General features: G+C 34.9%; 1 protein-coding gene across 1 annotated transcript; it reads right to left on the reverse strand.

Moving 5' to 3' along the window:
- Positions 1-905: 905 nt before the first annotated feature.
- On the reverse strand, positions 906-12,398 carry LOC126701227 (disease resistance protein RUN1-like). Its single transcript, XM_050399333.1, has 5 exons — positions 11,878-12,398; positions 2,579-3,677; positions 2,166-2,474; positions 1,097-2,078; positions 906-913 (listed from the first exon to the last, which is right to left on the reverse strand). The coding sequence occupies exons 1-5, from the start codon at positions 12,396-12,398 to the stop codon at positions 906-908; spliced, it is 2,919 nt and encodes a 972-aa protein (XP_050255290.1).
- Positions 12,399-24,706: the final 12,308 nt, after the last annotated feature.

The following is a 24,706-nucleotide window of genomic DNA, read 5'->3' on the forward strand; positions in this document are numbered from 1 at the left end:
AAAGCATATGCCAATGAATTTAGAAAAGAAATATATAGCTAACAAAAAGATCCGTAAAAGGGAGAAAGATATCAGTGACTTACAAAAAATTCAAAGGAAAAAGATTATCAACTGTACAGATTCATCAAAGCCACCACTTTCACTAGGATTTCTCTCCTTCTCAATCAGAGTGACCTTGTCCTTGTGTGCTGAAATTCCCAATCCAATTTCCCAAACGTGGAATGAATCTTTCAATTAGATTAGAGAGTTGTATCCTCTTTGGGTGTGGCACATCTACCTCATTAAAGGTACCTTCTCCATTGGTTCCATCATAGTCATCACGGCTTCGCTTAGTTTTGGTATCTTTTTCTAAATCTTCCAAATCATCCTCGCAAGGAGTGATGCTACAGCTGCTGCTGCTACTGCACCCACGCATAGTTTGGTTCAGATCTTCAATTTCTTGCTCGTAAAACCAACGAGCCCCGCATTTTGTAACCTCTAATCCTGGACCTTCGGTTTTAAATCCAATCTCAATTTGACCGATTCCATTAGCATCTACTTGACTCCAATTTTCTTTCAATGCCTGATCGAATGATTGATAGGAAACGTAACCCAAGTAAAGATGATATGATTCAATCTTACCAAATTGTTCTGCAAAAGGAAACTTAGGTATCGGTTGGATTTCATATCCGTTGGCTTTCAAGTACAACCAAAGCTTATGCGTAAATAAATAACCTCCATTACTCTTATCATCTGAAGGAGGTTGGCGAAGTGGTTTATGTTGGCGCAGTACAAAAAGTGCACACACAAAGACTCCCTTCAATTTGTCTAAAGAAGGCACTTGCAAATTTACTGAAGTCCCGACACTTTGATGCGTAAACCATTTCGGAATATCTCTTCCAGGAATTATATTATAAAAAATGGGTTCATCTTGCTGAAACATACAAAATTACAAAATCATTATATTTAGAACATCACAAGCAAGAGAGAGAGAGAGAGAGAGAGAGAGAGAGAGAGACCTTAAATTGAAAGTGATGTCTTAGCATTGTTAATAACATGGCACCGTAGTCTTCATTCAATTTAACACAATTGAGAAGAAAGAGTAACGGATAAGGACCATCTTTAGGTCTTGGTATTGGTAATATTTCCAGTGAGGTACAACCATTTCCATCAATAACATCAATATTTAATGGAAGCTCTGGCAAAGATCGAAGATGTGCGCAACCACTCAGATAAAGAGTCTCCATATTAGATAGTTGAGTGGTACTCTCAGGAAGGCAAACAAAATTATTTCCCCTCAGATCTAAATGTGTTAAAGAGGACAAACAACCAAGACCATCAGGAATTGCTTGAAGATTGCATAAACTTAGATTCAATTCAGTCAAAGACCATAAATTAGAAAGAGAATGCCCTAACATGCCTGCGGGGTCTACTCTTCTTTTTCGCATTAAAGGAAAACTGATGAGTTTATTTGATGATATAGATGAAAAACCTTCACATCCACGAAGAGACAATGATTTGAGATTTTTTAAGAGAACCAACGAAGAAGGTAATTCTGTTATAGCAGTTCCACTCACATCTAGCTCTTCAAGACCTTTGATATTCCCCAAATTCTCTGGCAATTCATTAATTTTTGAGCAGCCAGACAAAATGAGAATTTTTAGAGACATCAAATAACAACAATCATTTGGAAGACTTGAAAGGTTTTTGCAGTCACTTAGATCTAATTTAGTAAGGCCAGTTAAATGCTCTGCTAATAATGGTAGATGTTTTATAGTAGTCCCACTGAAACAAAGTTCTGATAAATGTGACATATTTCCAACAAATTCTGGAAACTTCTTTAGTCTTGAACAACCATCAAGATTGAAAATTTCAAGTACTTCTGAGTTGATCTTGTGAGGAAGGCTTTCGAGACATTTGCAACCATTCAAATCCAATCGAATAAGTTGTTTGTGATCTCCAAGAGATGCATGAATCTTATATAGTCTTTTACATCGTCTAAGAATCAATTGCTTAAGCTTTGGGGCTCCACTAAGGTCTGGCATCTCAATCAAGTTTTGGGAGTCACTTAGGTCAATGAGTCTTAACTCCTCTAAATCCTGTTATAAACCAAAAAAAATTATTAGATAAACTCAAGTATTAATGAAAAGGAAGAAAATACACATTTGCTTGAGTGAAAATCTTACCATAATTCCTTTCCATAGGTGTTTGATGCGGCTACAACGCATTCTGAGTTCAACAAGTTTGTTTGGTTCAAAACTAGTTGGCATGGATTTAAAAGGATATCCATGCCATTCCATAATGCGTAACTCGTGAGAAAGATAATTAAGACTTTTTGGAAGTTGCATAGTACCATTTATGAAGCCATGTGGAAATTTCTCATTACCAATTTTGAGAAGTCTCAAATTTTTCATCTTTGAGAAGGCTTCAGCATGAAAGTGTTCCATTTTTTGAATAGGAACTTCTAGCATTATGCCTTCAACTACCTTGGTTCCCTAATAAATAAAAACAATGAATTTAGAATAATTGGTAAATTCTTAGAAAATTTTGTAGTAACATATATACTTCTTAAAGCTCAGGTTTATACTAGTTAACTTACAGTATTATTTTTCAATACATGAATGACATCGTTATAAATCCACAACCTACTACGTCCACCAGGCTCTCTAAGGGATTCTTGACGAACGATTTCTTGACCCATATCTTGCAGCAAATCATGCATCCACAAAATTCCATGGCCCTCAATGGTTATTAGAGATTTGTCCATAAGAACACCAATATTGTAGTCTGGATAGTAACCAAAACTTTGTAGTACATCTCTTATGCAATCTATTTTCTCTCCTTTGAAAAAACACGCAATATCTAAAAATAATTCTTTTTGCATATCCATCAACCTATCAAAACTTATTTGAAGTATATTCATAATATTTGCATCAAATTCTGCTTTTAGTCTATTTAGGGTAATTTTCCATTCATTCATTGTTTTATCAAACAACAAAGAACCTAAAACTTTAAGAGCTAAAGGAAGGCCTTTAGCATAATTCACAAAGTCCATAGACAAATTTACAAAATTTTCTTCAGGATGAGGTTTATGGAAAGCTTTCAAACTAAAAAGCTTCAAAGCATCATTGTCACTCAAACCCTTGGCTGTATATATATCATTCACACCACATCTTTTCAATAAATGGCTATCTCTACTTGTTATAATGATTCTACTCCCCGGACCAAACCAATCATGTTTTCTTGCTAATGCTCCTAATTGTTCTTCTCCATCCACATCATCAAGAACAATAAAAACCTTTTTATTTTGTAGTGTACTTCTTATAACATTGATTCCCTCATAAATATTCGACATATTTATTTCACTTTCCATGAGGGTCTTAGAAAGAAGTTGTTTTTGTAAAGAAACTAGACCATGATTTTTAGTTTCTTCTCTAACATTAGCAATAAACTTACCAACTTCAAAGTTACCTGAAATTCTTCTATAAATTTCTTGTGCAAGAGTTGTTTTGCCCATTCCACCCATCCCGCATATCCCAACAAAGTGAACATCACCCAACCCTTCACCTAAGTATGAACCCAACATTTCTTCCACACGTGAGTCCATTCCAACAAGGTCCTCACAAACACTTGAAAATTTATGATACAACTCAGTGCATATCCTTCCAATGATTTCTTGGATAACTTTTGATTCATACCTGCAAAGAAAATTGCAAAACAATAATTTTGATGAGGCAAAGCTAGCCACATTTCAAGATAAAACATTCCGCATATAATCATAATCTTAGATTCATTCAACCACATTGAGAATGCCTAATTATATTTAGTCCTCTTTGTTTTACATTTCTTGAATGCTATTTTCAACACCCTTTTTTCATTATAAAAAAAAAAAAAAAAAAACAATTGAAGTATTAACTGTATAATTCTACTTTTCTCCTAACCACTTGCTTTGGACATTTTTACTTGCTTATTTTTTTTTCTTTATATATAAAAAAAATGATGTATTAACTTGAAAGGCCATAAACTGAATGACCCTTTGTGATAGAAATTAATTAATTAATTAGCTAAGTTATTAATTAATCAATTTATCATGCAAACGTGTGGTAGCACAAACAAATCACCAACAACTAAATATGCAGCGGAAAATAAAAGATACAGTGATTTGTTTACAAATGGGGAAAACCTAACGGCAAAAACCCCACCAGGTGATTTTCAGGTCACCACTCCCGAAACTCCCCTATTATCACAACAAGCGGTTACAAGTAAAGGAATCCAAGTACCTTACCAACCTATAGTTGAATCCTTACCCCAATACCCAATTGGACTTATTCTGTAGTGACAATTCCCCTTTCAAATGCATGGCTCCCAAGTACATGACTAACCAATTGTGCGGATCCCAGTACACGACTTACTCCTTTGCACGAGTCCTAGTAGGTGACTAACTCCATAGCAACCCTTTGATTGTTGTAGTTGATTTGCAGCAGCTTCATATAGAAACACCAATAAGATCTTCAATGTTGGTGCAAGAGACTTTGCTTGGTTACAGAACCCAAAGGCATACAAGAAACACAGCAAGAACTCTTTCTTTTGTAAGAGGAGGTTAGGGTTTCAAAAAAGAAAACCTTATGAAGCTCTCTAGGGTTAGGTTTTTCTTTTTCTTACCTCCTTTAAATAGGAGCTTAATGGGCTCTCCTATTCCAAATAGGTTTACACAAACCTTGGGTTTTCCTAGTCCAATAAGGATTATACAAACCCATAAACAAATAGCCTTTTAGAATAAAAATATTGCTGGCTATAATCTGAAAACCTGTAAGCTCGATCGATCGAGGCATCTGTCGAGCTTTAATGAATCTCGACAGATAGAGCTTCTATCGAGAAGGTATCGAGACATGCAAATTGCACTTTTCTTGAACAATTCTTGAGTAGTCTTCATGTCTTCAATTTAACCACTTGCAATGATCATCTTGAACCTACTTAGATTTACTCAAATACAAGTAAAGTGCGTTTTGTCAAAGGATATGCCAATTACATAAAAATATGTCCCTAACAATCTCCCTCTTTAGCAATCCGTGACAAAATCATAAGAGTACATTGAATGTCTTAGAATACATTCTACTCAAGATTACAGAATAAATAAGCCTAGTCTAAAAGATCTAAACCTTGGAAGTTGTAGCAAGAAGAAGGTTTAGAAGCCTGACTTGGCTTTAACTTGTCTTTCCTGAAAGGCACTAAACAAAACACATGAAGGTACCATGTGGAAAATAATGACAAGTTAAATAAACAAGAAATATGTGTATAAAGAGAGAAAAGAAACAACACATGTGAGATAAAGAGTGAAACACATACATCATCATCAAATATAGAAACAACACATGATGTATGTAAATGGTTACAAAACCAAAAGATACACAACACAAGAAAAATATATCAATATCAATGTGTATCAAACTAACTCTCCCTAAGTTAGTTACAACAAAAACTTTCTTCCCTTTAACATGAAGTTCTCCCCCTAGGTCTATTACTCCCCCTGAGGAATGACATTCAATTCTCAAATTTCTCCCCATTTTTGACACGATTGTCAAAGGGCATAAGAAGCCAAAAGACAAGACAGGAGATAGAAAGAAAAATGACAAAGAGGGAACGAGGAGAACAAGGAACCATAGACCTACAAGAAAAGAAAAACAAGATGCTATGGACACAAAGGAAAAAAAATGCAAAACAAAGAAAAATGAAATGCATGCAAGGGAATCTCAATTGATCAAGAGGTGGCGAGATAGGTGTCAAGCATAATAGATGTCGACAGATGCAGCTGTCGAGGATCTGTCGAGGGACAAATCAACAAAAGGTTAAAAAGATCTCGATTGATCCACCAGGTGTCAAGAAGCTATTGAGGAGACAGGAGCTTTCTTGATCGATCCACTAGGTGTCGAGAAGCTATTGGGATTCCGATAAGAAAAAGCTTAAGGAAGCTCGACAAATAGCCAGCTATCGAGGAGGTATCGAGGAGGTGTTAAGCCAGCTTTTAAAAATAGTTTTTCGAGATGTGAAAAATACAAACACGAATGCAATCCAACATGCAACTCAACCAACGATCCAATTAGCATATTAAGCTCTTAAAATCATCTCTCAAATGAGCACATAGATCTCCCCAAACACACACACACACACTAAACAAGTCTAACTAATTTTATATTTCAAAAACAAGTCTAGACAGTTTAGTGAGCATACATTAATACATGTAAAACCTTGTGATGACCAAATCACATTGTACGTGCACATGTACCAAGAGTAGCAAAGAATATTGCGTGTTGTGTGTGAAAAACATCGCAAGATTGCATAAGTGTATATGTGTTATGACGATTTGTGATATGAGAAAATCACTTAACTCACACACAATTATAACTGTTTGATGGGGACTATCACCTTTGAGGTATATCCTATAACTCCCACATCTCCTAGAATACACGCTTGCAATCATTTTTGATCTTTTTGCTTTTGAATTTTCTTTGCATATTTTTTCTTTTAAACATATCATGCATGGGCTTATTAGAGGGAGAAAAGAAATACCCAATGATAATTGACATTCAAATTTTGCTATGCCTAAGCACACAAATGTCATTGACACTGCACTTTTGCTATGCCGAAGCATACATGTGTCTTATTATGATTGGCGGGCAACAGTGGTGAGATGGTTATTTATGCCTTTCTCTTAATATTTTTTAGTCCTTCCTGTCAAAAAGAGTGATATGCATGTTAAGTTTAAGAGACAACTTAATCGTACTCATCACAAACACGAGCCATAAAGCTCACTTGCTTAGTTGTGCATAGAAATGCTCATCTAAGCTACAAATGATACAAAGTTTAGAAGACTTTGTTTCAATGACCATCCAAGGTACACAAGTACCAATGTACAAAAACACACACTGTTTTTATATTTTCTGATTTTTCAATTTTATTTATTTATTTTTATCTCAAAAACAAAATAAACAAAACTGAAAACAAACAACATGTTAAACAAACAACATGAAAGCATGAAATAAATATGCATATGCATGAAGGCATGATAGAAGGGTGCAGATGCATGAAAGCATGATTCCAAAAGTAGATAAGAAATCAAACAAAGAGAGTCCCACTTTAGATAGAAAGAATTAAAGCAAAGGACAAACAGAAAGATAATTAAGTCTTAAGATCCTTTATCACCCATAGCACGAGTCTTTGGCCGTGAAGATGAAAATGCACGTATCCTAGTATGACTACTAAAGGACATAGAGGAATTAGAATTCCCCTGAAATTGAGTTAAAAAGCTCAAAGCTTTTAATAACTTACCAAGAATAGGTACAGAGCCTTTAGACAAAGGATGAGACCTATTGGACACCAGCTTATGAGGAAACAACTTGAAACAATTAGGACGAGTGTGATCGGAAGCACCACAATGGTGACAAACATGAGTAGTTTTTGAACTACTATGCTTCCTAGAAGGAGGTCTAACCTTAGAGGTTGACAAAGACCTTAATTTAGGACAATTTGGCCTAATATGACCAACAATATGACAATGATGACAAGTGAGGACAAATTCAGAATTTTCATTCTTCCTAGGAGGAGTTTTAGACATAGGTTTAGAAACTTCAGCGTTAACATTAGAATTTTTACCTTTGTCTACCCTAGCAATATTAGCCTTCAACTCTTCATTATTCCTTTTAAATGGAGGAATATAAAAATCCTTTTCTTTTTAGTTAGGCTCAACAACAAGTTTGGCACTAGTTAATTTTTCAACTTCAGTTTTAGATTCAACTAGTTGCTCTTCCAAACTTTTAATTTTTTCCACCTGAGATGAAATTTGATTTTTAAAATTCTCATTCAAATTTTTGGCTTCATCCAATTTTGCAATCAAATCATCTTTTTCAATCTTGACCTTTTTAAATTTAGCTTTTAATTTTGCAGAATATTCAAGAGATTTCATACAAAAATTATAAAGCTTGCAATAGGCATTTTGAATATCATCATCATCATTCAACATAAGATCATGCAAATCAAAACAATCAAGAGTTTCCATGACAACAGGGGCCAATGATCAACATAGCAAAGATTAAACCCTAATCAGAGTGTGCCTGCTCCGATACCATTTGAAAGGCCACAAACTGAATGACCCCTTGTGATAGAAATTAATTAATTAATTAATTAGCCAAGTTATTAATTAATCAATTTATCATGCAAACACGTGGTAGCACAAACAAATCACTAATAAACTAAATATGCAGCGGAAAATAAAAGACGCGGTAATTTGTTTACGAATGGGGAAAACCTAACGGCAAAAACCCCACCGGGTGATTTTCAGGTCACCACTTCCAAAACTCTACTATTATCACAACAAGCGGTTACAAGTAAAGGAATCCAAGTACCTTGTAAGGTTGAATTTATTCAACCATCTAATTGGCTTTATTCCGTGCCAAATTTGCTTGTAATTCAGCATTTAGTAACCCTGTATTTAGGTGGGTTTGTTGTAAGGGTAGTGAGTGAGATAGAGTGAAGATTGCTCAAGAGTGTGCAAGAAAACAGAGACTCGCGGCTGGGACTCGCGGGTGACTCGCGGCTGCAAGCCGCCAGAAGCAGCACACGTGCCAAGCATGCTGGAAGATGAATAGTCATGCTAGCTGGAGCACTACAGGACAAAACAGGACAACTGGCCATACGGTTAACTCGCGACTGGATCTCGCGACTTAGTCAAGCCGCGAGGTCAAGCCGCGAGCCACCCCTGTTTTGTAAAACTTGACGTTTCACATTCCTCTCCCACTCCAGTATAAATACCCCTTTTACCCACGATTGAAAGAGAGCTTCCAGAGAGAATTTTGAGAGAGAAACCCTAAAGAAAAACAAGATTGTTTCACCCACAATCTATACCTTAGAGTCTCTTCAAATTCCTCTACTCTCTTCCTCTCCATTGTCAAATCTTTGAGAGGCATTATACCAAACCTGGTTCTCACCATCATCATCACTGTGAGATAGTTGTTTGGATTTCTGGGAAGTAGTTAGGAAGGAACCAATCTTCATTGGTTGATGCTACGGTCTAGTAGCGGAATCCGGGAAGCTAGAAAAGAAAAAGGTTCGGCGCAACCTCGTTGGAGCAAGAAGCTTGGAGGGCTTAGGTGCACTGGGTAGATTAGGCTTGGAGGGTCTATTGCTGTCCTTGTATCCCAACTGTATTTTCTAGTGGATTGTTTACCGCTTGGAGGGCGGCGGAGAGGTTTTTCGCCGAGGACTTCGGTTTCCTCTTCGATAACACATCGCGTGTTATCTTTGTGTTTGCATCTTCCTTCCTCTCTATCTTTGCCTTTTTATTATCTGCTGTGGTTTTATTTTGTTATGGCTTAGATAGTCTTTAACCAATTTCGTATTATAGCATGTGTTAAGTTTCCGCACACTAGTTGTTTGACATATTGCTTGTATTGGTTAAGTTGTAATTTGGGGGTCTAAACGTTCAAAGGTGTTTTGTACACGTTTTTTGAACTTTCATACCTTACCAACCTACAGTTGAACCCTTACCCCAATACCCAATTGGACTTGTTCTGTAGTGACAGTTCCCCTTTCAGATGCACGGCTCCCAAGTACGTGGCTTACTCCTTTGCACGAATCCCAGTACGTGACTAACTCCACAGCAACCCTTTGATTGTTGTAGTTGATTTGCAGCAGCTTCACATAGAAACACCAATAAGATCTTCAATGTTGGTGCAAGAGACTTTGCTTGGTTACAAAACCCAAAGGCGTACAAGAAATGCAACAAGAACTCTTTCTTTTGTAAGAGGAGGCTAGGGTTTCAAAAAGAAAACCTTATGAAGCTTTCTAGGGTTAGGTTTTTCTTTTTCCCTCCTCCTTTAAATAGGAGCTTAATGGGCTCTCCTATTCCAAATAGGTTTACACAAACCTTAGGTTTTCTAGTCCAATAAGGATTATACAAACCCATAAACAAATAGCTTTTTTGAATAAAAATATTGCTGGCTATAATCTGAAAACCCATAAGCTCGATCGATCGAGGCAGCTGTTGAGCTTTAATGAATCTCGATAGATAAAGCTTCTATCGAACAGGTATCGAGACTTGCAGATTACACTTTTCTTGAACAGTTCTTGAGTAGTCTTCATGTCTTCAATTTAACCACTTGCAATGGTCATCTTGAACCTACTTAGATTTACCCAAATACAAGTAAAGTGCATTTTGTCAAAGGATATGCCAATTACATAAAAATATGTCCCCAACATAACTTTAACTGTATAATTCTACTTTTCGCCTAACCACTTGCTTTTGATATTTTTACTTGCTTATCAAGACAATTCTGCCAAAAACATAAAGTAGCAATTCGAATGAAAACATTACGGGTGGGTGGGTAGCTTATATAAAGCAAAGCTATGTAGACTCCATAAGTCACATGTAAAATGAGGATTACCAAGTTTGTGACTTTTTGCTCATATTGGATAATTTAGGGACTACCATGCCAAACTATGCAAATCCAAAGTCCGATTTGAGATTGTAATTTCCAAAGTATGTAATATCCATGGGACAAAGAAATTCATTGCAAGATATGTTATGGGGGCAATTTTAGAGATATTAGGGGCCAAATTTGTTGTAAGGCCCAAGTCTCTCTCTCTCTCACAATTTTTTATTCTTTCTTGTTACTTTAATTTAGGTTGACGAATCATTGTGTTTTTTTTATAACTCTATTTTGGGTTAATACGTTTTGGTGTTGTATTTTTGAGTTCCCCATCACAAGTAGTCTTTCTTCCTTTTATATATTTGGTTTGAGTTAATACTTAGTTATTTTGGAAGTGAGAGTTTGAATTTATATCAAAACATAATATTGGCTACATATTTGAATGTGCCTATCAATTATTTGAGTAATATTAAAAAGTAATTTTGTTATGAGTTATGATTATCATGATAATCTCCTTTAAGAGAATGAGGAATTTAAAAATTTTATTTGAATCTTAAAAAATTTAGTTGTACAGAAAAAAAAAAATTAGACACTATAGCATAATTTCAAAGAATATGGATTAGCTCATAAAGGAATAATATTAATTAACCACACCAAAAATAATAGAATAATATATTGGTAGAGATAGAAAGATGAAAAATAATTTTAGAAATTGTTTAATTTTTGAGGAGAAAAAATTATTTTCAACAAATTTTAGAAAAGATAATAATACAGTATATAACAATTACAAAATAATTATCTATTCTTACACATCCATTTATTTGCGACTAGTTGTATTAAAAGAAGTAATCCTACATTGAAATTAAAAGAAGTAGGAAGGTGTGTTAGTCCCTATAAATAAAGTGGTGATGTAACTTTGTTGAGTGTGTGCAATAGTTAGAAGCAAAGTTTTGTCATGTGAGAGAGACAACGACTAAGTTTTGCCTAGTGTACATAAAGTTTGAGGTGGAGCTTTTTTATGGGAAAAATCATTTTAATTTGTGGCAAAGTACCGTGAAAGACATCTTGGGGCACGAGAATTGCTTAAGGCGTTGTATGGAAAGTCAAAGTAGCCAAACAGATGATAAATGGGAAGATATTGAGATGAAAGGAGTAAAACTATTTGTTCATGTAATCATGTCTTACCCCTTAAGATAAAGTCTAGCATGTTAAATGAGACCTCTCCCCCAAGTGTTTTGGAAAAAGTTGTAGAAAGTATATATGTTTAGTCATTGACAAATCGATTACATGCTTGAAGAAAGTGTTGTATCGCACGAAAGAAGGCACTGACAAAAGTTTCTTTAATTTGATTGGGCTAGAAAAAGTAAATAAAATTTGTCATGTTAATCTATGGGAAAGTCGGCAAAGTTTTAGTGTAGAAAATTATGATTTCGATATTAGTATGAACAAAATTACTCTAAAAAAAGACAAATGTTACCTATCATGCACGTGCCATCCGGATATATGACCCACATCTTTCAAAGCAGCTTTCCATGCTTGCACATCTTTTGTGTTAACTTTGGTATATTCTTCATGTTTAGCAAAGGCTTTAGCAATATTGCCACTTTGGTTTCTTACATCAGAGGGTTCTACATGATAAAAGACAGGCAAAACTGTCAATCTGGTCTTCTTCATGCATTCAACAATTTTGGCTAATTCAGTTAGGCACCACCTTGAAGAAGCATAGTTTGTTGAGAGAATGATGATAGCATACTTGGACTCTTCTATTGCTTTCAAGAGCTCTGGAGAAATATACTTCCCTCGCTTAATTTTTTCATCATCCCAGAAGGTGTCAATACCCTTTTGTTTTAAAGCAGTGTAGAGATGATCTGGGAAATTCTTGCAAGTGTCAACACCGCAAAAACTAAGGAACACATCGTAGTTCCATCGAGAGCAAGACGAAGAAGAAGATGATGAAGAATTTGAAGAGGGGGAGGAGGAAGTTGCTTGAGTGGCCATGGAAGCAATCGGTAACTTACTAGCTTGTTAAGCAGTATGTACCAGAGAATGTTGTAGACTTAGAGAATGGGAGCAACAATAAGAGAGTGGGGATGTTTGGTTTGTGTTTTCAAACAACCATTTTTATTTTTTAAACTGTATTTCACGCATTTCCACACACTTTTTCACCCACACGTATTTCCACAAATATTTTCAAACAACAATTTTCAGTTTTTAAACACATGTACCAAACAGCCCCCCCCCCCCCCCCCCCCCCCCCCGGGTTTCTCTAGCAAGGCTTTGGTTGGTGATATATGCAATCATTTCCCTGCTTTGCACATCTTGAAAAAGTAGTCAAAAGAGTGAACTTCAAGGTGACCAGCTATGAACTTTTTTGGTTGAAGACCAGCAATGAAGTTGCCCACTTACTGTTTTTTGGATGGGTTTCCCACTTGCTTTTGTTTTGTCTATCCAGTTGGCCACTTTCACACCATAAAGTCTGGCCTTTTCGTTTTGTTCTGATCGTGTTGGACAAGTATAGTTAGTGACATTTCACATTTGTCATTGTCTATTGGACTTTAAAACCTAACTAAATTTGCTATTTTTCACTTGGGCTCCACGACCTTTGATGCTTGTGAAACTCTTCATACGAAATTATTGAAATCTATGAAAATTGCTAAGAAATTCAAGGAAGAGTTAAAATTGGCTAATCTTGAAAAGGAGGAATTGGTTGTTAGATTAGATGAATCTAATAAAAAGAATGAATTTTTGAGAAATCAAATTTCCTCTTAAGATGAGAAGATGAAAAGCTTGGAACAAGAGTTAGTTGAATCTAAATCTAAAATTGAAAATTTGACTAGTACCAAGCCTGCTGTTGATAACAAAAGTGTTTCTGTTTCTCTTAAGCCTAAAACTGAGATAGTTTATATCCCTCCTTTCAAGAGGAATAATAAAGAAAATGCTTATTTTGCTAGGTTAGACAAAGGTAAAAGTTCTGATGTAGACGCTGATGTTTCTAAACCTATGTCTAAACCTACTGTTAGAGAGCATAATAAATTTGTTTTTGTGCCTACTTGTCACCTTTGTGGTGTTGTTGGTCATATTAGACCAAATTGTTCTTTGTTGAGGCAAAAACCAAAATATGAGACTAGATTTGCTGTTAGGAATACTGATGTTCCTAAATTTGTTCCTGTTTGTCACTTTTGTGGTGTCTTCGGTCACATTCGTCCTAATTGTCATAAATTGAAATCTAAGCATTCTGTGTTTCAGTCTAGGATATGTGATGATATTTCTTTTGCCATAAGTCCATATAAATTGTTTCATAATCTTTTGAAAAATTTGAGCTTATTGGCTTGTGAAAGGAATTTGCAAGACTTCAGTCTTTCTCAGAAGATTGGTGTAATCCCTCAAATACACTCTGCTTCACATGGATTTTCACCCACAAAGCCAAAGACTCGTGCTATATGGGTGAGAAAAGATTCCCTAAGGTGTGTGTTGCTGACTTGTTCCTGATTTATTTCTTTCAATTGTTTGTGGACATGTTTTGTTTTTGTTTTTGTTTTTTTTTTTTTTTTTAAATCCAAAAACATTGAAAATTTTCAAAAAGACAAAAATATTTTATTTTGTGTCCAGTTTTATTTTTCTTGATGATTACATGAATTATGATATCTCTCTCTTGATTTAGAACATGCTTGACATTGTGGAGAAACTTAAATAGTATGTGTTATATAAGTGTTAAGCTATTTCTGATTTTGTGTGAGTATGTACTAGTTTGTACATGTACTCAAGGGTTAATTAAGAAATTGATATTTCTTGTTTGTGTACCCTCTATAGCTTAGTTAAGCACTGTCATGCATTGCATTTGCATTGTTCATTTAGCATAATGTGTGCATTTTGTTTTTGGTCATAAATTTTGTTAGGTTTTAAAGACTTAGGATTTATGTATTTAGAACTCTAATTTGTATTGTTGGCAAACCATTATCAAAATAATGTGTTTAGAAGTGTTTTAGTCTAGCTCAAAGTTGTGCATTTATGTAAAGTTGGAATCAAGTTAAAGCAGGAAAGCATTGTGCCTTTCGGCCAGGCTCGATCGATCAAAAGATAGGCTCGATCGATCGAAGCTGGGGTAGAATGATTTTCTGCAGTTTTTTTCCAACTCAGCCCTAAGTGTTTTAAAATGTTTTCAGGGTTTCTTATTTGTCCTAAGTATAAAAGGCAAACCCTAGCCACGTTTTAGTATTGCTCATAATTGCGGTTTGTGTAAATCTCTTGTGAGATCTAGAGGAGTTTTCCTTTACACAAACTTAGGGTTTTCAAGGAGAAGATTTATCTACACCTTAATGATCAATTCAGTTGCTGCCATTGAAGCTTAAAGAAAACACAAGCGGGTGTGCTTGTATCTGGTGGTGAATCCAAGAAAGAATGAATTCGTGGATTCGGAGCTTGCACGTGGTCGTGTCAGTAAGTTCTACTGGTTGGTAGCAATAAGAAGTCGAGCGTGGGGGCTTGTAAGTCTTATTATATGAACTTCGATTCTTTCAAGATAGTGGATTCAAGTTTACCTTGAGGATAGCTAGGTCAAATCCTCTCCAGGTTTTTACCGGTTTAGTTTCCTGGGTGATTATATCTTGTGTTATTTATTTTCCGCTGCTTTGCTTGATTTGATCTTTATTATTGTGATAACCTAGACTTGTGAAATTGGACTAAGTAACAACTTGACTAAATTACCTAGGTTAAATCAATTGTTTAAGGGGTCTAAAAACCATCAAGTGGTATCAGAGCAGGTTGCTCTTTTGTTGTTGATCTTTTGATCACTGAGCTGATCCTTGACCCCTGTTGTCATGGAACACGGACACTCTCTAGTTATTCCTCCTCACTTTGATGGGAATAATTATGCTTATTGGAAAGTAAGGATAAAAGCATTACTGAAATCTATTGATGAGAGAGTGTGGAACTTTGTTGAATACGGATGGGAGAAGCCCACTACTCCTATAAGTGAGTGGAAAACTTCTCAAAAAGAAGCAGCTTCGTTTAATAGCAAGGCTATGAATGCGATCTTTAACGCTATTTCTATGGAGGAATTTAAGAGAATCTCTAATGTTGAGGTTGCTCATACTGCTTGGAATATCCTCCAGACAGTGCATGAAGGCACAAAGGCTGTCAAAATCAATAAATTGTAGCAATTGACTTCTAAATTTGAAAGCATTAGGATGTCTGATGATGAATCTTTTGATGAATTCTATACTAAATTGATTGACATTGTTAATTCTGCTTTTAACTTGGGTGAAATCTATGATCAACCTAAAATTGTTAGGAAGATTCTTAGATCTTTAACTGAAGATTTTAGACCCAAGGTGACTGCCATTACTGAAAGTAAGGATGTGGACTCCATCCCTGTTGATGAACTTGTAGGATCTCTTCAATCTTATGAGTTGGATCTTCCCAAAACTACCAAATCCAGATCAATGGCTCTTAAGTCAGTTGATGATGTTGAAGGTGGTGGATTTGATGATGAGCTCTCTGCTACAGAGATTGTTTACCTTACCAAGAACTTTAGAAACTTTCTCAAGAATAGTAATAGAAAGGCAAGAGGCACAAATACTGCTGAACCTAGAAACTTTAGGAAGCATGATCCCACTAAGGTTAACAACAATGATAAACCTAGAGAAAAAGTAGGACAATCTTCCAATAATTCTTTGGGCTCTCTGTGTTTTGGATGTCAAGGGTATAGACACATGAAATCTGAATGTCCTACCTATTTGAAGTCTAAGGGTAAGGCTATGGCTGTAACCCTTAGTGATGCTGAAGTTTCTGATAATGAGTCTAATTGTGATGAGGATAGAAACTTCATTGCTTTCACTACTACTGCTGTAGTCAATGAGAGCAAATCTGTTGAAGAGAACCCTTCTGATGGGGAACTCTCTAAAGATGCAGATCTTTAGGAGGCCTATAATAAACTTTGCAAAGTTGCTGCAAAGAATGCTATGAATGTTGAACTTGGCCTAAAGAAAATTGAATCTCTTGAGCTTGATAAGAAGAATTTGCTTATTAAACTATTTGATGCTAATGAACTTTTGAACAATGTAAAAACTAAGAATATGCTTTTGCTTGATAAAGTTAAATCTTTGGAACTTGATTTATCTGTTGCTAGATCTACTAGTTCTAAACTTGATCAAATGCTGAGTGTTTAAAAGTCTTCTTCTGACAAAACTGGATTAGGTTATGTTGAAAGCATCTCTGTGTCTGTTCCTCATTCCACTAAGTTTGTTCCTTCATCTTCTTCTTTTGAACCTTCTGTGAGTGAGATAGTGAGTAAAACTGTCAAACCCTCTGTGAGTGAGATTGTTAAACCCATAGAAGTTTCACCATCTAGAAATATTAGAGTTGATCTGAAAGAGTCTAAGTCTAAGAAGCCTACCATATCTAAGGACAAGACACATGATAAGCCTGCATGGGTTTGTCACTTTTGTGGAAAGTCTGGACACATTTGTCCAAACTATTACAAGCTACAAGCTGCAAAAAGAGCAAACAAACCAAAAGTACCTGTGCCTTAAGCACAAGATCCTATGGTACTTATTGGTGAATTGGTAAAGGCTTTAAACCTTTATTCCAATCCTAGAGTTGGTAATCATTCTCATGTGAATAAAAACTCCAATGCTCATGGTGCATCTAAAAGGTTTTGGATGCAAAAGACTCGAACTAACTAAGTCTTTCTGACATGGTCCTTGTGCTTCATTGCTCTACCTTATTGTGACCATTGTTCTTTGGTTTTGTTGTGTTTTTTTTTTTTTTTTTTTTTTTTTTTTGTGTTTTCTAGGATTTGTATTGCATAACATTCATGCATTTCATTCTAGGTGTTTTTTTTTTTTTTTTTTAATTTAAAAAAAAAGGGGGAAAAAGGAAGCAAATTTTGTTTTGTACTATTCTTCTTGGTTTTTGAGAGCAAGGTTGGTCAATTTATTTTCACATAACATGTTGTTTGTACCTTGTTTAGCTTGGATGAGCTTATTCATTGCACTTTATTAGTTGAAGTTTTGTAGTGCATGTTGTGTGGGAAAGATGTGCATGGTTTGTTGATTACACTGTCTTAATCTTAAAGTCACATGTTTTTGAATGTTGAACTTGAACTTTTAAAGAAAGGCATAAATAACCATCTCACCACTGTTCACTAGCCAATCATGAACACCTTAGTACATATCATAAGATTTTGTACTCGAGAAAGTGTAGCACATGCACAAAAAGAACATAAGGTGAAGCCTCGGTTTAAATTGCTTAATTCTTAAAATTAAAATTGGTGTATACAATTAGGCTTGATGCCAAACTCACATGACCTAAAATTTGATATGTATATTACGAGGCATAAATACAAGAAACTTACATGATTGCAAGCTAATCTAGGAGATGTGGGAGTTATATGATGTAACTCTTTAGGTGATAGTCTCTTTTAAATTCTTTGTGAAGAATTTTGTAGACTTTGTGATTGATTACTATTCACATATCACCTCACATGTATCTCAAGTTTTTGCTAGTTGCACACACTACACAAGTTTCTCTTTGCTAAACTCTGTACATGTTATTGTGTGTGTTTATGGTCTGACCAACCAAGTTTTGCAAATACTTTGAATTTTGTGCAAACTTAATTTGTTGCTTGAAATTTTGTGAAGAATGCAAGAAATTTTTGTTTGGGAATTTGGGCTTAAAATTCTTGTTTTTGAAAATCATATCATCTCATACTTATGCATTTTGTTCTTAAATTTTAATGCTTTGAGTTGATTCTAAATGTTTTTCTTTTTTTCAAAATGCTGTGTTTTTCCTCAAATTTGGTGAGCCTCTACCCATTTCGATTGATCCATTCTATTTTTCGATCGATCGATCGAAAATTTTTAAAAATCTTAGAGAGAGTCTCTGTCTGTTTCGATCGAGATAGTTATTAATTTTGTTAGTATAAAGAATATACAAGATATAATGTAATGACGTAATCCACATTTGGATATGGCATAAAATAAGAAAAAGCATCCAACAAAACATTTATTTTTTTTAGCAACAAAACTTTTTTTTTTTTTTTTAAATTGTGTAACATTAACAAATTGTGTGTTGTTAATCATTGCTTGCATTTTACTCCTTGACTAGTTATTAATGGTACTACATTTTTAAAACCAAAATTCCACACTCGTTTCTCTCTCGTATATGTGTGTATTTGTTTCTCAAAAAACGAATTTCACACTCGTGATTGACCAGTGCAAGGACTTCTTCTTAGTCTTCCTAAGACGCGCATAACTTACGGTGGCAAAGCAAAGAGAAATGACGAGACCGCGAAGACCTGTCCATCTCGATGTTGCACCAAGTCTTTGCCCACAGAACACTTCAACTGTTTCTGATTCAACAGAATTGCAATAGCTTCCAACGATAAGTAGGTCCAGGTGCAGTTGAAATTGGTGGCTTCATCAATGGATATGATAGGAAAACAAATAGCTCACGTATATAGGTCTACTTTTTTGTTTTTTTGGTTTCTTGCCAAGTTAGAATTTATTATATGAATGTGTAATAATGCAGGACAAATTTCATCCAGTCATGCATATACACTCATTATAGATTAAACTTTTTTTTAAGATTAATAATGTAGTTAATTTATTAGTCTTTTCTGTGACATAGTAATTCTTATATAAAATTTTATCGAGGCTGTTTTTCGATCGATCGAAACTCGTGAAACATGTTTTTTAAAAAGTCAGATTGGACTTTTCAACGGCACTTTTTCAAAAAGTTTTCAAACTTTCCTCTCTCTCCGACTTGGCTAAGGTTCCACCAATGATTTTTTGTCATTTTCTTCCAAGATTTTTTCAAGGTTTTTGTACTTGAAGGCAGGTAAGTCTCTTTTGCCCTTCCTTTTGCATTTTATTTCTTATTTTCATGCATTTTTCATGCATTGTTGTGGGTATTTTCGGCACTTTCTATATATTGGGGTTTTTGATGATTCAAACCTGTTTTGGTGAAATTGATCAATGGGTTTTTGTCCTATGATGCTATAATGATGATTCTTGTAGTTTAATTTGATCAATTTTGTGGTTTTTGAAGAATTGAAAATTCTAGCGTTTGAATTTGTTCTGAATTGGGGATTTTGTCTAATTGTGTTAAAATGATGAAATTGGCTTGTTAAATTGATTAATTTGGTCATTAATTTGTGATTTCTATCATGTGTGATGATCAATTCGTCAATATTTTTCAAATTGATCAAGTGGTTTTTCAAAATTTTGGGTTTTTGTGTTTATACCTCTATGTTCGAGCCAATTTTGTGAATTTGAACTTGTTGGACTTAAATGCACTACATTAGAACATGCATCATGTCATTTAACTTGTTTATGCATCATATAGATTTTAATTCTATACTCTGTTTTTGTGCTAACTTACAGTCTGCCATTGGTTTTGTCTTTTTGTGTTTTTGTTTTTTCTCTCTGTGTGTTGGTCCTTACCCTAGCACCATGCCTAGGAAAACTAGAGCCTATAGGACCCCTTCCACTTCTTCTGAGTCTCCCTCTAGGGTTGAGGTGTTTTGGAATGATAAGTGTAGAGAAGCCTTTGAGACCTTAAACAGTAAGTGTAAGATATGGGCTGAGCGGGCTGTTGTGTTAGATGAGCTTGATCCGGCCATTAGGGCCAATTTTAAGTCTAGAGGTTGGTTGCCTCTCTTAGGGATAGATCATCCAACCCCAACCGCCCTAATTAGAGAGTTCTTCTCGAACCTCTCTTGCCACATCTATGATTCCAACATCTTTGTTAGGAGTTGGATACGAGGTGTAGAGTTCACCATTACCCCTCGGGTAGTGACTGAGTCTCTTGGGGTGCCGGTTGTTCAGGAGCCTGTCTATCCCTATGATGAGTCACCCTTATTAGATGTAGTCATGTCATACATCACTGGATCATCTATCCAGTGGGGTTCTAATCCTCGGATCACGTCCGTTGAGCTTACCGAGACTGCTTACCTTTTCTTTAGGATAGCGTGTCATTCGTTGTGGCCCATTTCTCACTTCCACACCATCCCTCTAGAGAGATGTGTGTTTTTGTATGCTTTTGCTTCCTGTGCTTCGATCAGTTTTCCTCATTTGTTCCTTCGTTCTTTGAACGAGGTTCATAGGAGTTCTGCCGTTGGGCATGCACTTATTCATCCTATTTTTATTCATAGGATTTTGCTTTTTCTAGGTCAAGATGGTTTTTCGTTTGGTGAGCCTGTACATGTTATTGCTCCCATAGGTGCCACTTTTCTTCGACAGAGGGCTGCTCACTTGAGAGTTGCTCCTTCCCGTCCTAGGGGTGCGTCATCTAATGCTGTTCCCCCTCCTCCCTCTTTTACAGGTACTGATGCTATTGAGACATCGGGTGCTGCTGCTGATGCTGATGTTCCACCACCGACTGCTTTGGATGATTTAGACATTTATCGTACGTTGGATCATGTCTTGACCATTCAAGCGGCTCATGGACAGATTTTGGTGGACGTGCTCGATGAGATCCGTGCTTTGCATGCAGAGTTAGCGCAGTTTAGACCACCTTCCTTTTGATGATGGAGATTTTGTTTGCCCTTTGGCATTCTGTCACAAAAAGGGGGAGTACTTTGTAGAGTTTTGCTTTCAGGGGGAGTATATGTTTTTGGTTGGAGCTTGTGGAGTTTAGATTGTATCTAGGTGCTTCACTTTGTACTTTACATTTTTTAGCTCTTGCCATATTTTTGATGGGATATTCACGTTAGGGGGAGTATTATGTTTTATTGGTACTTTATATGTTTCTTGTTTCAAACTGTTTATTGATTTATATTTATAAGTTATTCATTGATATATGTCTTTATTGTGTGTTGTTTGAAATCAAGAAGTTAATTTGTTTACTTGTATTGTTTCCACACATACGATTATGCATTTTGTTTAGTGTTTCAGGAAATATACAGGTTGATTCAATTGAGCTGCTGTTTACACTTGCAACTGATGGATAGTAGCTAAGATTGAATTTGTTTTATGAGCATTATTTTTGTAAAGGGCTTTATATTTTGTAAACTTTGAGTTTCTAGTTGTGATTTGTCACGGATTGCCAAAGGGGGAGTTTGTTAGGTTCTAAAGACTTAGGATTTATGTATTTAGAACTCTAATTTGTATTGTTGGCAAACCATGATCAAAACAATGTGTTTAGAAGTGTTTTAGTCTAGCTCAAAGTTGTGCATTTATGTAAAGTTGGAATCGAGTTAAAGCAGGAAAGTATTGTGCCTTTCGGCCTGGCTCGATTGATCGAAGCCCGAGCAGAATGATTTTCTGTAGTTTTTTCCAACTCAACCCTAAGTGTTTTAAAATGTTTTTAGGGTTTCTTATTTGTCCTAAGTATAAAAGGCAAACCCTAGCCACGTTTTAGTGTTGCTCATAATTGCGGTTTGTGTAAATCTCTTGTGAGATCTAGAGAAGTTTTCCTTTACACAAACTTAGGGTTTTCAAGGAGAAGATTTATCTACACCTTGATGATCAATTTAATTGCTGCCATTGAAGCTTAAAGAAAACACAAGCGGGTGTGCTTGTATCTGGTGGTGAATCCAAGAAAGAAGGAGTCCATGGATTCAGAGCTTGCACGTGGTTGTGTCAGTAAGTTCTACTGGTTGGTAGCAATAAGAAGTTGAGCGTGGGGGCTTGTAAGTCTTATTGTATGAACTTCGATTCTTTCAAGATAGTGGATTCAAGTTTACCTTGACGACAGCTAGGTCAAATCCTCCCCAGGTTTTACTGGTTTGTTTTCCTAGGTGATCATATCTTGTATTATTTATTTTCTGCTGCTTTGCTTGATTTGATCTTTATTATTGTGATAACCTAGACTTGTGAAATTGGACTAAGTAACAACTTGACTAAATTATCTAGGTTAAATCAATTGTTTAAGGGGTCTAAAAACCATCAAATTTTTTTAAAACCAAAAAGATTTTTGTGTTTTGGATTTCACATCTTGGATTTATAATCAACGATTGGCCATATTATTTTTACATAACAAGTTTATGTACCTTGTTTAGCTTGGATGAGCTTATTTTATTGCACTTTACTAGTTTGAACTTTTTAGTGCATGTTGTGTGGGAAGATGTTTATAGTTTTTGATAACTTTGTCTTGATCTTGATCTTGAAGTCACATGCCTTTGATTGTTGGACTTGAACTTATTGAGAAAGGCATAAATAATCATCTCACCACTGTTTACTAGTCAATCATGAACACCTTAGTGCATATCATAAGATTTTGTGCTCGAGAAAGTGTAGCACATGCACAAAAAGAACATAAGGTGTAGCCTCGGTTTAATTGCTAAAATTGGTGTGTACATTATTGGGCTATAATAAATTCAATCAATTAAAATTGGTCTGTACATTTTGAGGCAATTCAAGAAACTTACATGATTGCAAGCTTGTTTTTTAGGAGATGTGAGAGTTATATGATGTAACTCTTTAGGTGATAGTCTCTTTCAAATTTATGTGATGAATTTTATAGAAATTGTGTTTGATTACTATTCACATATCACCTCACATGTATCTCATGCTATTGCCAGTTGCACACACTACACAAGTTATTTTTTGCTAAACTTGGTACATGATATTGTGTGTGATTTTTTTTTTTTTTTGTTTTGGCCATCCAAGATTATATGTTCCTTGATTTTGATGCAAAATGTGTCAAGTTGATTCAAAAATGTGTTTTAGGAAGATCTGGGTTGAATTCATGTGTTTTTGGAAAACTTTTAAACTCATACTCATGCATTTCATTCATGAAATATAGTGTTTTGAGTTGTTTCTGCATTAACTTGCTCTGTTTTTCAAAAAATTTACTTTTCCAGAATTTCAATCAATCGAAGCTATTTCTCGACCAATCAAAATTGCGTTAAAAATTTTGGATTGAATCTACCTAGCTCGATTGGTATTCGATCAATGCTCGACCGATCGAAACTAAAAACTTTTCAATTTCTAAGTTTTTGACCAATCTATTTTTTGCATCATTTGTGTTTAGGATTCACATGCATTACATTGTTTTTTGTATCCATCTTGCAGTTTTGCAATCATATCTTCCATTGATTCACACATAACATGCATACACTTTGCTAAATTGGGTACTCAACTTGATTTAAAAATTGATTGATTAATTTTTGAGTTATGTACTTTCTAGTATATGCTATTTTTTATGTGTGAACTGATGAAAATATTTTTCTTAAGAGATATGACAGAGAATCAATTTGCAAATATTTTCTCTACTCATGCAACTGTTTATGGGTCACATAGTGTCAAGTTTGCATTTATTGAAAGAGAGAATATTTTTTCTTCATGTGTATCCTCAACTTATTTTTTTTAAGTTAGGTTTGTGTTTTTTCCCCACCTCCTATATTTTCCCTAAAACTATTTTCCCAACACTTGTGTTTTGAAATTTTAAAATACTCGCAAGTGTACGAACCGTACCGAAGTATAGTTGGACAAAAATGAGGTCGAACCCACAGGGACTTGTATGAATGTGGGAAAATTAATTAAACCTTAACCAAATCAATCTTAATCTAGTTTAATAAAAATTGGTTTTTTTTTTTTTTGTAATTAAATATACTAAACAAATAATAAAATTAAGCAAATAATTAAACTAAGCAAAAGATATAAAGCAATAAAAAGATGTAAACAATCAAGATAAAGGAATTAAGGTTTTGGAATCCGCCTTGTAAATCATATCAGCATATATTTATGATCATTAATTTTTTCCAACCACTGCATGATAATCTAGAAATCAATCTTGCTATCATGGGAAATATCATCATTAAAATCCTTATTTTAAAAATCAAAAGCATGTTCTTCTTTGCTTCTTAAGTATAAAATCAAATCATCAATTGTATCTGTAGCCAAACAAATCACAAAATATATCCAATTCTAAAAATCAATTCATAAATTGTATCCATTGACACACAAATCACAAGTGATATCCAATTTTATAATCAAGAATTAATGAACCAAGCATTCAATTAATTAAGACAAATCCTAAATCATAAGAAAAACATGATTGAACTCATTTCTAGAATCTCATCTTAGTCAATTGATATGAAGCAAGAACAATTTAAATCATTAAAGAACAACTATTGTGGGAAAAATCAAATCACATAAATATTATTGATAATCCTTAACAAGGTTTCATCCTCAACCCTAATTATAAATTTAGCTACTCATAGTAATTGAAAGAAAACACAAAAATAAAATACTAAACATTAAACTAGACAAATAAAATAAAAATAACTGTCATGGAAGAAAACCAAAGAAGTAGCCGTAGTCTCTATACATTCAGCCCTCAACCCTAGCACTAGCCTTCGC

Source organism: Quercus robur, chromosome 9 (genome assembly GCF_932294415.1).
Source record: "Quercus robur chromosome 9, dhQueRobu3.1, whole genome shotgun sequence".
Classification (NCBI taxonomy): domain Eukaryota; kingdom Viridiplantae; phylum Streptophyta; class Magnoliopsida; order Fagales; family Fagaceae; genus Quercus; species Quercus robur.